The 11,378-nt window shown below is 49.0% G+C and overlaps 2 protein-coding genes and 1 long non-coding RNA gene across 4 annotated transcripts in view; 1 reads left to right on the top strand and 2 right to left on the bottom strand.

The window, feature by feature from the left end:
* The window catches only part of NCOR1 (nuclear receptor corepressor 1), a 58,802-nt gene extending 58,272 nt beyond the window's left edge, over positions 1 to 530 (bottom strand). Inside the window, exon 1 of one of the 2 annotated variants that reach the window (XM_027891544.1) lies at positions 516 to 530. The gene's annotated coding sequence lies outside the window, so the exon portion shown is untranslated. Of the gene's footprint in view, positions 1 to 437; positions 488 to 515 lie in introns of those variants that run through there. The other variant, XM_027891543.1, reaches the window with a different exon arrangement.
* A 1,194-nt stretch (positions 531 to 1,724) lies between these two features.
* Positions 1,725 to 2,336, bottom strand: LOC114061235. The gene is made up of 2 exons (XR_003572071.1): positions 1,992 to 2,336; positions 1,725 to 1,844 (listed from the first exon to the last, which is right to left on the bottom strand). It is a non-coding gene; the product is annotated as an uncharacterized LOC114061235 (long non-coding RNA).
* A 164-nt stretch (positions 2,337 to 2,500) lies between these two features.
* Positions 2,501 to 11,378, top strand: part of PIGL (phosphatidylinositol glycan anchor biosynthesis class L) — a 54,686-nt gene continuing 45,808 nt past the window's right edge. Inside the window, exons 1-2 of the mRNA XM_027891456.1 lie at positions 2,501 to 2,744; positions 6,528 to 6,627. Of these exons, the coding sequence (XP_027747257.1) occupies positions 2,501 to 2,744; positions 6,528 to 6,627 (344 nt within the window). The remainder of the gene's footprint in view (positions 2,745 to 6,527; positions 6,628 to 11,378) is intronic.

Genomic DNA, 11,378 nt, shown 5'->3' with positions numbered 1-11,378 from the left:
TTTTCTTTTTTTTTTTTTTTTTTAACTGGCACTTCTCCTCCCCGCACAGCGCCCAAGGATGCACACCCAGCAGCACCGACGCTCCGGGATTTCTCCAAGAATTCCCTCGCCGGGGCCGCCCCTCCGTGCCCCTCGTGCCCCCCGGGGCCTCCCCGCGCTCCCACCGCCTCAATGGGGGGAACCCCCGCGGGCACCGCGCCCCTGACCCGCCCACCCCTCACACCCCCGGCCGCTCCCACACGGCCCCCCCCGGCCCCAGCGCGCTCCCCCCGGGGACCGCAGCGCTGCCCGTGAGGAGGACGGGATGGCCGGGCCCCCGCCTCTTCCCCCTCCTCCTCCTCCACCTCCTCCTCCTCCTCCTGCTGCTGCTGCTGCTCGCAGCGGAGGCGCCCGGCCCGCTGCCCCCCGCGCCGCCCCGCGGGGCCCCCCGCGCTTACCGAGGCGCGGCGCAGGGGCGGCCCGGGCGGCGGGTGCCGGCGGGTCCCGGCGGGGCTGGGCGGGCGCGGCGATCTCACCTCACCCTCAGCGCCGCCGCCGCCGCCATCTTGCCTCCCCTCCCCCGGCCCCGCGCGCTCCGCCCCCTCCCGCCGGGTCCTGGCAGGTACCAAACAAACCGCCGCTCCGCCGCCCGGTGCCTTTAGCCGGACGCGGGGGGGTCCCCCTCTTCCTCTCGCCACGCCGGTTGTGGCGGTGCACAGGAAGCGACAGGCTGAGAAAAGTCACCACGGAGCGCGCTGGTGAGAGGATGGGGTGCTATGCCCCTTCCAGGACCGCGGGCCGGTGCGGCGGGGCGGGGCTGCCCCCCCGCTCTGAGGGGCCGGGGGGGGGGCGCGGCCGCCATGAGGCGAGCGGGGCCCGGCCCGTGAGGGGCTGCACGGACCGGCTGCGGGGCGGGAGCCGCAGCGCCCCGTTTTGCCCCGGTATAAATCGATAACGGGCCTCGTGCCCCTGAATGTGCCCTCAGGAACCCGTCCCGGGCCCGGAGAATCGCTCGGTCCCGCCACAGCCTCCCGCGCTATGCCTGAGGTCGCGCCCCTGCTCTGGCGACGAATGACTTCCCAAACATGTGAGAGAGGTTTAAATCTCATTTAATGTCCGTTTATTCCTACCCCAGAATGAAGAGTGTGTAACTCGTTCCCTGCAGCCTTAGTAAAGAGTTTCTGCACTGTGTCCTACCTGCAAATGTGTATCTCAGGATGTGCTAAAATCACCAAAAAAACCCTCTAATCAGGTTTACCATGGGGAAAACCCATACCATTAGGCAAGATTAAATTTACACTTTGTCACAATTTCCATTAAACATGAGAAGCAGGATGGGTGCCCATACAATTATTTATGAGACTCATGAAGCAGGGGCTCAGCCTGTGGCAAAGGGGATCCCTCAGAAAACACGTGTTGCACTAAGGACTGAGTTATCACAGTGGTTAAAGTGCCACGTTAAGGTGACACGGCCCATTTCCAGGCTGATGTTTGCAATCTCCAATCCCAGCACAAGCCAGTGACTCTGTTCACTTGGAAGTTATAGGTGCCCAAATAAGAGTGAGTGAAGACCAGTCAGACACACACCTGGTGAGGGCTGAGCTGCTCCTCAGACACTGAACTCTGAATTATTTTCACCATTTATGCTTTAACCCACCCAGCTCCCACACTCCACCACTGCTCCGCACACTTGTCTTCCATGTTGCCTGTTTGCCTGGAAAAGCAAAGTTTCCAATTGCATCCGATTGCCCTTTTCATGTTTATTTTAACACTTCCTGTCTCCTCCTGCTCTGCAGCCTTCTCCAGCGCTTGCCTTCACTTCTAAGCCATATCCGAACGTTTCCCCGGCGGGACAGCCCACAGACCTGCAGATTGCACGACGAGCCTGAAGATATATTCCTCCTGCCCCGCTTTTGAGCTTTCCCTTAACCCGCAGCTCTTCCACAGCAGCGATAAAAGGTACTACAGCTGAAAAGCCCAACTTTAGTCACCATTAGTCACCCTGGACGTACCAGCAGGGTCAGGGCAGTGACCCCTTTCCCCGCCGACCTCCCCATGGGAACAGCCCCCGTTCACCGCCCCGCCTGGGACCGGGCCAGGGCAGGTCCTGCTCCTGCTCTTGCTCCTGCCTGGCCGCCCTGGAGCGGCACAGCTGGGATCCACTTCCCCTGGAGCGGCAGTGCCGGGGTCGGTTTCCTGGGAAGCCCGGGAAGCACAGCCGAGGCCGGTTTCCCGGGAAACGCGGGAGCGGCACAGCCGGGACTCGTTTTCCCGGGAGCGGTGGAGCCGGGCCCGTTTCTCGGACAGCCCTGGAGCCGCACGGCTGGAATACACGTTCCCCGAGCAGCCCTGGAGCAGCAAAGCGCCGTTTCCGCGGCCGAGCGGCCCCGCCCCGGGGCGGGACCGGAGGGGAGGGCTCGGGGTGGGGAGGTGAGGGGAAGGAGGGGACCTTCCGTGGCCGGAACCTCGGTGCCGCGGCCGCCGTTTCCCTCCGGCTCTGCGGCGCGGCGGGCCGGTCGCCATGGCAGCGGCGGCGCTGCTGGCGGTGCTGGCGGTGCCGCTCCCGCTCCTGCTGCTCCTCCTCGGGGCCGCGCGCCGCCTGCGCCGGGCGCGCTCCCGACCGGGGGAGCCCCGCGCGGCCCCGCGGGGCGGGCGCGCGCTCGTGGTGACGGCGCACCCCGATGACGAGTCGATGTTCTTCGCCCCCGCCCTGCTCGGCCTGCGCAGGGCCGGGGCCGCCCCCGCCGTGCTCTGCTGCTCCGCAGGTGAGCGGGGACACACACACACACCCGGCACGGGGAGCCCGCAGGGATGGCCCCACTCCGCTCCCACTGTGTGCGGTATCGCGGCGTGGAAGGACCTACACACACACACACACCCACCGGCTGTGGGGAAACTGAGGCGCGGAGCGGCCATGCCCGCCCTGCCCCCGCCCCTTTACTTTCCAAGAGCATGTGGTGACAGGACAAGGGGCAGTGGGTTCAAATCGAATGATTTAGATCAGATATTAGGAAAAAATTCTTCCCTGTAAGAGTGGTGAGGTACTGGAAGTTGTGGCTGCCCCATCCGTGGAAGTGTCCAAGGCCAGGTTGAACGGGGCTTGGAGCAACCTAGGATATAGGAAGGTGTCCCTGCCCGTGGCAGGAGGTGGAACTGGGTGATCTCCAAGGTCCCTTCCAACCCAAACCATTCTATGATTCTTCGCCCATTCCTCTTTCATCCTTCCTTCCTCCATCCATGATCATTACTCAAGGACAAGAGGGCACAGTCTTAATCTGTGCCAGGGAAGATTCAGGTTGGTCATTAGAAAGAATTTCTTCACAGTCAGAGTAATTGGATATTGGAATGGGCTGCCCAGGGAGCTGGTGGAGTCACCATCCCTGGAGGTGTTTAAGGAAGGACAGGACATGGCACTGAGTGCTCTGGGCTGGGGGACAAGGTGGTGATTGGCCAAAAGTTGGACTTGATCTCATAGATCTTTTCCAACGTGATGGATTCTGTGGCTCTGTGAATGGCCTGAGGCTGTGCCAGGGGAGGTGTAGGCTGGATGTTAGGAAAAGGTTCTTCCCTCAGAGGGTTGGTCAGGCATTGTGACTTTCTGCATGACCATGGCATGGGGTTGGAACGAGATGGCCTTCGAGCTCCCTTCCAACCCAAACCATTCCGTGATTCCATGACTGGTTTCAGCAGTAGCAAAATCCCCCTCAATATCTACCCAGAGGTTTCACAGTCCATCCCCTGTGGCAGAGCTGAGGCACTTTCAAACCATGTGGAAGTATCAGGGGGCTGTAAAAGGTGCTGTCTGGCACAGCCTTTTGGCACCTCCTTGTAATTCTGTCATCTCGCAGGGGACCTACTTGGATGATCCAGGTTTAATATCACGATACATTCCCTGTAACTCACCTAAAAATAGCCTTGGCATAACAATCCCCCCGTGGAACAATGGGCCGGAAGGGAATGGGGCCGCGTTGTCCCTCAGGTGACCTGGAGGCAGCCCCGACTGTGCTGCACACAAACCTTTGTTCCCCAGGACGCCTGGGGGAGGTGCCTCAGCCTGTGGGGTCTCTGTCTGAGCTGCATCAGCTTCCCTTCAAATCGCTTTTTCCTGAGTCACTGGTGTAATTTAAGCTTGTTTGTTTATTTTTTTCCTGTCTGCCAGGAACATGGAAATAGCAGTGTCCCTTTGTAGCAGCCTCTTACATATTTTAAGACTGTTATCTGCTCTTTCTGCCTTATCTTCTCCAGACTAAACAACCTGATTTCTTGCAATCTTTCCTCACAGATCATGTTTTCTAAACCTCTGATCATTCTCCTTTGGACTCTTCCAGTTGGTTCACATCTTTCTTTTGAGGGGCAGTGATCAAAAACTGGAAGCAGCACTCCTGCTGAGGCCTTGCTGGGGATGAACAGAGTGGAAAGATTTTTACAGGCTCCACTGTCTTCCCAGGACAAGAATTTTTCACACTTTTCTGCCCTTCTTGTGATCTACTAAAGCTCCAGATTTTTATTCTGCAGAACTGACATCTAATCAGTTATTTCATTGTTTAGGTTTTTGTGCAAAAGACACAATCCCATTTGCACTGAGCTTTGAGACCTTATTTCTGTACCAGAATTCGTGAGTGAAAACATTTTTGGTGTTTGTTCCGAGGAGTATCTTGGGCCACAAACACATCTCCCACTGAAAACACCCCCCTGTGCCTTTGGAAGCTCCAGCTACTTCACTTCCAACTTCTCTGTTGCCTCCAAAGCTTTCTGTCATGACAGACCGTGTAGGTGAGAAGACAGGGATTGAGCTGCTGTTGAACCCGGTGCTGATCCCTCTGCACCTCCCCTTGCAGGTTTGCTGCAGAGCTCTCCATTGTTTCTCCTGAGGGACAAAGGTCTGTGGGTCCCCTTTGGCTTTTCCACAGCTGTGGGAAAGTTACTGAAGTGCAGCTCTGCTATTTCGGTTTTGGGCACTCAGACACTGCTGCTGTTGGAGAACTCCCCGAAGAAGTGTCGTGTTCCTGCGTGTTTTGTTGGATTTTCACTTTTCTTTACTCCTGGTTCAGTGACATGAAGCATGAATTGTTTCTCATTTCCTTCCATCGACTGTGTCTTTGTAAGGGAATGAGCAGCCCATGTAGGAGAGCACCTTCATGAACTAATAGATTTTTCTTTAAAAAGCCTCTTATTAGTCTTTTGGGTGATTCAGATGGTTCATCCTCTCATTGTTTGTGTGATTGATGATGACAAGTGAGTTGATCAAAGACTCTGCAAGTTGTAACACGGAGACAAAATCGTTACTTAAAAACCATTGTACTTGCAGTTTTCAGATATCAATCAAAATGACTTAGAAATGAATTAGAATTACAGCACTTTGAAAAAAAAGATCAGTCTTTACACACTGAATAACCTTAGATTAAATTAATAAGTCAGTATAAATGTGCCTTGCTCTCTGTAGTAGCTGACTCTCTGTTGGGAGTGCTCCATGGATGAGGTCCAGCAGCATCAGCTATTCAGCTGGTTTTGCTCTCAGTAGCTTCCCATCTTTTCTTGTTATAGCATTTCTATATTCCTGATGTCCTGACACATCTCTCAAGCTGTGGATCTGTTCCTCTGAGTTCAGGAGAAGTCAGGTGTTTTGACAGCAGTGGTACTGTTTGGATAAAACGTCACCTGCAGTCAGTTATTCCACTGCATTGCAGCAAAAGCTGTACCTTAAAACACTCCTGTTGTTAGTGGCCTGGTACAACACCAGCCTGAAGTAAATCCTGCTGTACTCATCCCATCCTGCTCGTGAAGGTGCACTTCAATTCATCCTGGAGGCTGCAATTTGCCATCCCAGGTTCCCAGAGCTGAGCTCACGTGTTCCTCAGCAAACCCACAGACATCAGTCAGTCTCCAAAGCCATTCACTCACAGGCTGCAGGAAGAGGCTTTTTTTTTTTTTTTTTTTTTTTCTAGTTACTCTTTCCCTCTTTGAAAATTTTACAAAGCTTGCTAGTGATGGCTCGGATTGCAGCCCCGCTCCAGAGAAATGCTCGATTTAGATGACTCACACCCACAACAATAAAAAGTTCTCGTGTAATTCAAGACAGCTGACTACAGACTTGAATCACACATTAATACTCAACTGCCTTTTTTTTTTTTTTTTCCCTTTTTCATTTTATTGCTTCAAAGTTAAAATTGGTTTGCAAGTACTGCCCTGCATAGAGCAACATTCTGGAAGGGGCATAAGAGCTCTGGCATGGACTTTGCATGGCTGATGCTAAGAAAAAATAAGGGAATGTCAGGGCAGAAGGAAATAACTCAGTGAAGAAGGAGGCAATGTTTTAATATAATGAATCCCATTTCCCTGCTAGCAGTTGGTCTCTGTTACAACTTTTCCCAACTGTCTTATCTCAGTCAGGTTTCCCTGGGGTTTGTCCCCTGCCACGTGTCTGTTTTTGAGCTGAGGCCCCTTCATTTAATCTGTGATCGTCACCTTTGATGCTTTGAGAAAGAAGAGAGGAATTCTTTCCAAGCAAACCTGAACTGAGAAGGTGCTGCTGTCTTTGCTGTTTTCAGGAAATTATTACAATCAAGGAGAGATCCGTAAGAAGGAGCTGGAGCAGAGCTGTCGTGTCCTGGGGATTCCTGAGTCCGACGTCACAGTCGTTGATCACAGGTAACTGGTTTCCATTTCCAGCCTAAAGAGGGATGAAGTTCACTTTAACACTCAGGAAAGCTGACTGTGTCATTCTAAGAAGCCTTGAGGAATCTCAAGAAAGACCATATTAGATATTTCGGTAATTCTTCACATTAATTAATGCAAAAGCCAATTCAAGTGTGTAATGGGGATCGTAATTCCTAAGTTAAGCTCTGTTCATCCAGCATCTACAATAATAAAAACCACACTTGGGGTCTGGCATGGTGTGTTTGGGCAGCATGATCACATTTTGTTGTATAACAACTTGTTGCAGTGTTGTACAGACAGTTACAAATTCCCTGAATTGCCTGTGGCAGGTTTGTCTGTAGGCTGTTCTTTGCAGGGTTACTGTGGAATCTCTTATATTTATAATCTGCCTAAGTCCTGGCTAAAGACAGAAGTGAATTGCAGTACTAAGGACAGTCCACACTAAACAGGACAGTAAGATTCTTCGAAACTAAACCATGCAAGATTTCTGTTTTTCTAAGATGTGGTGTTTTCTCCTCGAGTTGTGTGTAGCTACAGAGGTAGGTGACAAAGCTGACACTTCTTTGTTCGGGAACTCTCTTCTGGGAAGGTGATTTAACACTTTGAATCAGTGAAACTTGGAACTAGTGTTATAAAGTCTTCAATTGCCTTGTCTGTCTGTAGGAGCTGAACTGGATACTGATTGCTAGGAAGCACGATACAAGTGGTGGTTTCACCTGCAAACAGCCATCACAAAATCCATAAAGCATGTTTCTGTTTATGAGGAAATAATAATAACAACATATTGATTTAAAGCCACTCCAACTAGAAGAGTCAGAGCTGAAAAAAAATCTGGCTCCAGGCAGGCCCTTTTCCCATGAACATATTTTCCCTTGAGCTAAGGCAACAGAAACCACAGTCCAGAATATGAATCTTTTTGAGTTCTTTGCTTTTTTTAGCTTTAGTTTTCTCTCCAAGTTTTCAGCTCGCTTAGGAAAACAGCATAGGAGTTGTTTTTCCTTTGGAATGAAAAGAGATGTTTCCGTTCATCTCACACGAACTGGCTTTGGAGAACTGCAAGTTTTGTAGTACAAACACAGGACAATGCCCAAAACATTCTGGGGAGGAATAAGGAAAAAAGCTGCTAAGCATAAATTCTGCTCAATGAACCATCATTTGAAGTTAACAGAGCCCAGAAACCACTTCGTCCTGTCACACAGCATGAGGTTGGTTGGTGTGTGAGGCAGTTCTGACATTGCTCTGTCACCCCCCTTACAAACACAGCCCAGAGAGCTGCTCTGGGCAAGGAAAATCCTGGGTTTGCCCACCCTTGGCAGGAAGGTGAGGGCCCTTTCAGAGAAATGCCTTGGATGGTGCCTCTTTCTCCCCTTCATCACACATTTCTGTAAGTAATGACTGACATGTGATTTCCCCCAGTGAATGCAGTGCCTGAAATGACAGATCCATCCCCCTGCCCAGAGCTGGGCTGGAATGTACATCACTGTTCTGAGAGACAGGTTTACATTTGAGCTGGTTATCTCTGAGTCAGATTGCTTTGAGATAACCATCAAATCCCTTGTTGTGCAATTGGGGAGTGAACTGAAGTTCGTGATGAATTTTGCTCAGAGTTTACACATGAAGTTAAGTGTGTTTACAGTGCATTATTTGCTGTGCTGTAACTCACCACGTGGATGCTCTTCATGCAAAACATCTGTGGATCAGGTGTTAGCAAACTGGTGGAGGATCAGGCTGAATTTCTAGATGACACTGAATTTTTAGAGGAGCTGATTTTTAGATGCAGTTTAGACAAAACACTGGGACTCAGGGTTCTTGAAACTTACTCGAGAGTTCCTGGATTCCTTAAGCTCAGTACCATTCCTACATCTCTTAAGGCTTGCATGGTCTACAGATTATACAAAGATATTTGTCAGTATGACATGATATGAAACTTGCTTAATCAATACAATATTTACCACTAGATTTCAGTGTAAATTCACATCTACAGAATCCAGCTCAGGAGGCTGTTCCTCCTTAGCATTTTGTCTGCTGTAAGGCACTGCTTTAAATCAGAGCCCTTTGGCTTTTTTTGTTCCCTTCTGAACTCTTGAGAAGATAATTTGCCACCGATGTAAAGAACTAGCACATCGCTTCAGGAGTGCTGCTGGCCTGCTGCCCATCTCACATTGCTTACACAAACACTGCATGCTTTACATTATCCCAGCTGCAGCTTTGTGTTTTGGTAAGGAAAGCCCAAAGGATTGCTGGGTCTGGATCTGCTCCAGCCATTGTAGTGTGGAGCTGAGTCATGCTGCTTCCTCTCTCTGTGCATGACCTACAAGTGAGTGAGTTGAATTTTTCAAGATGTCAAAGGGGAAATAGATCTGCAAAGCCAGGTGATTGACTTGCTCTGTCATCTCGCTTGGCCGGGCAGGTATAAAATCAACATGACATTTTGAATGACATTTGTGAATGTGTGAAGGGAAAGCTTTAGTCAGTCAGCCTGGGATGAGATCTCTGTTAAAGACCAAATCCTTATTAAGCAGTCCTTGCCTTAAACAATGACTCTCAAGCAGAGCCAGGATTCCCAGGGCAAGACCAGCTCAGTCCCTATCACACAACAGCTCTGCCCTGATCCTTCAGGAGGTGTGTTTGATGTTGTCACTGTGTTTGTTCTCCAAGACAACTCAAATGTGTACAAATATGGTCCCAAACTGTACCCACATTTCAGCCCTAAAGATCTGGATCTCCTACAGAAAAGTTCTTTGCTGCAGGGGACGTGTCCAGGAGTGGCAGGGGCAGGAATGGCCATGCAGGGCCCATGTGTGGGCATGCAGAGATGCTCCAGACTAGCTTAGATCAGCTCTGGACTCTTCCTGCTTGTGGCTAGTACAGGTCAGGCCCCAGATTTGCAGAGGTGTCCCCTGAGCTGGCTTGTCGTAGTCAGAGCTCCAACACTGCACCAACTGAGCGGCTGGTTTGGGGGGAGAACAGTTTTACAGCCCACTTTTGTTGTCGTTCCCACACAAGGCTGAATACCAGAATTTGGGCTTGTATTGCTCAAAGTTAATTTCTGCACGGTCACAATCATTCCTGCTGCTGGATGAGGGAAGAGTAGCAAGACAGTGAGTTCTGAAACTCATGTGAGATAAAAGCCACTTCATTAATTATGTAAATGGAAATGTAAACTCTGTGCTTTTGGTACATTTCTGTCACCTTATGTGCTTCAGCAATGGACTTCCTTGTGAGTTAAGAGCCCATTAACATTGGGCACATCTGCCAGTGCTCTGGCTGTCTGCTGTCTGTACCACTGACATAAACAGGAGATGTTTCCTAAGCTGCTTTCACTTTCTGAAGAGAAGCAGCAAAAAGGAAAGCCAAATTATTCTTTTTTTCTAATATGTGTTTTGGATTCATGGAAAGATAAATATCAGACGTTTTACTGCAGCTTCTGAAGGTTTTGTGCACAGTTGTTCTGGGCAGAAAATAAAACTGACTGTTTGCATCTTTAATATGACAGAAAATATTTGGCCCAAGTTTGCACTGCAAAGAAAATAATAGCTGAGATCTGTGTAAACTAGAAAATTTTCCATTCACAGTCTGAGGCTTATGGCAAATAATGTTACATCTCTTTCCAAGTTTCCATGGAAATTGCACTCCATTTGGTTTTTTATTATTATTATTTCACTGAAGTCCAAAAGGGCTCTGGTCAGACACTGCACAGGAGAGAGGACATCTGCCCTGCATAATCACAGGCTATTTTAATGAGGCTGCAGAGAGCCTCCAAACCGTTTTCCCCCCCTCTAATAATTCTGTGCTGTTGGACTCCTGTTTTAACTCCTGTGAGATAAATGGGCTTTATTACACTTCCTCGTGTTCAACTCCTAACGAACTTCCTTCCATGAACTACCTATGACAGAGGAGTGAGTCTGTAAGGTCATGGGAAAAATATATCCCTGAGTAAATAGTGTGTGTGTCTGGTTGTGATGATCAGAAAGAGATGAAAACACTCAGACCCTTCACAGAATGAAATATGTGACTGGAAATTTGAGCCTTTTTATTCGAATTTAGAAACACACACAGAGTTGGGAAGTCCATCCTATGGATCCAGTTTGGGTTTGCTGTGCTTGGGTTGTTCACTGGTGGGTTATTGATGTGAGTGCACAGAGCTGCAATTAGGAGGAGAACTGAGGGCAGGAGGAGAAGTGCAGAGATAAAATCCTGGCCTCAGTCAAATTTGGGTGATTTCAAACCACTTTCTGACTCACTCACTTGCAGACCTTTGTTATCTCACTGAATGGGATTCTTAGAAAATTCTTTAAAAATTCTTAAAAAACCTTACTTACCACATGTTTCTGATCAGAAGGGTGATATTATTCCCCAGTATTTCCTCTCTCCTGTTTTCTTATATCCTATTTGGAATCAGTATTTAATAGTTTCTATTCTGGTGAAATAATTGTGGTAATGAGTTACATTTTGTCTTTGTAAGTTCCCCGTGGTATTATAGTTTGACATTTTATTTTATTGCTAATTCTACAGAGCTGATCTATGTGCTGATTAAAATTGCTGCCAGGCTGTATTCTGGAAGAGCTGCATGTGAGTGATGGGATTCTCTTAATCTTTCTTATCCCAGCAAGGCTGTAAAGGTCTTTTTTTTTTTTTTTTTTTTTTTTTTTTTTTTTTTTTTTTTTTTTTTTTTTTTTTTTTTTTTTTTTTTTTTTTTTTTTTTTTTTTTTTTTTTTTTTTTTTTTTTTTTTTTTTTTTTT

This window comes from Empidonax traillii, unplaced genomic scaffold (genome assembly GCF_003031625.1).
Source record: "Empidonax traillii isolate 1590-97213 ecotype Southwest subspecies unplaced genomic scaffold, ASM303162v1 scaffold322:size1131127, whole genome shotgun sequence".
Lineage (NCBI taxonomy): Eukaryota > Metazoa > Chordata > Aves > Passeriformes > Tyrannidae > Empidonax > Empidonax traillii.
The sequence above is the reverse complement of the archived record's forward strand: the minus strand, read 5'-3'. Positions and strand labels throughout refer to the sequence as shown.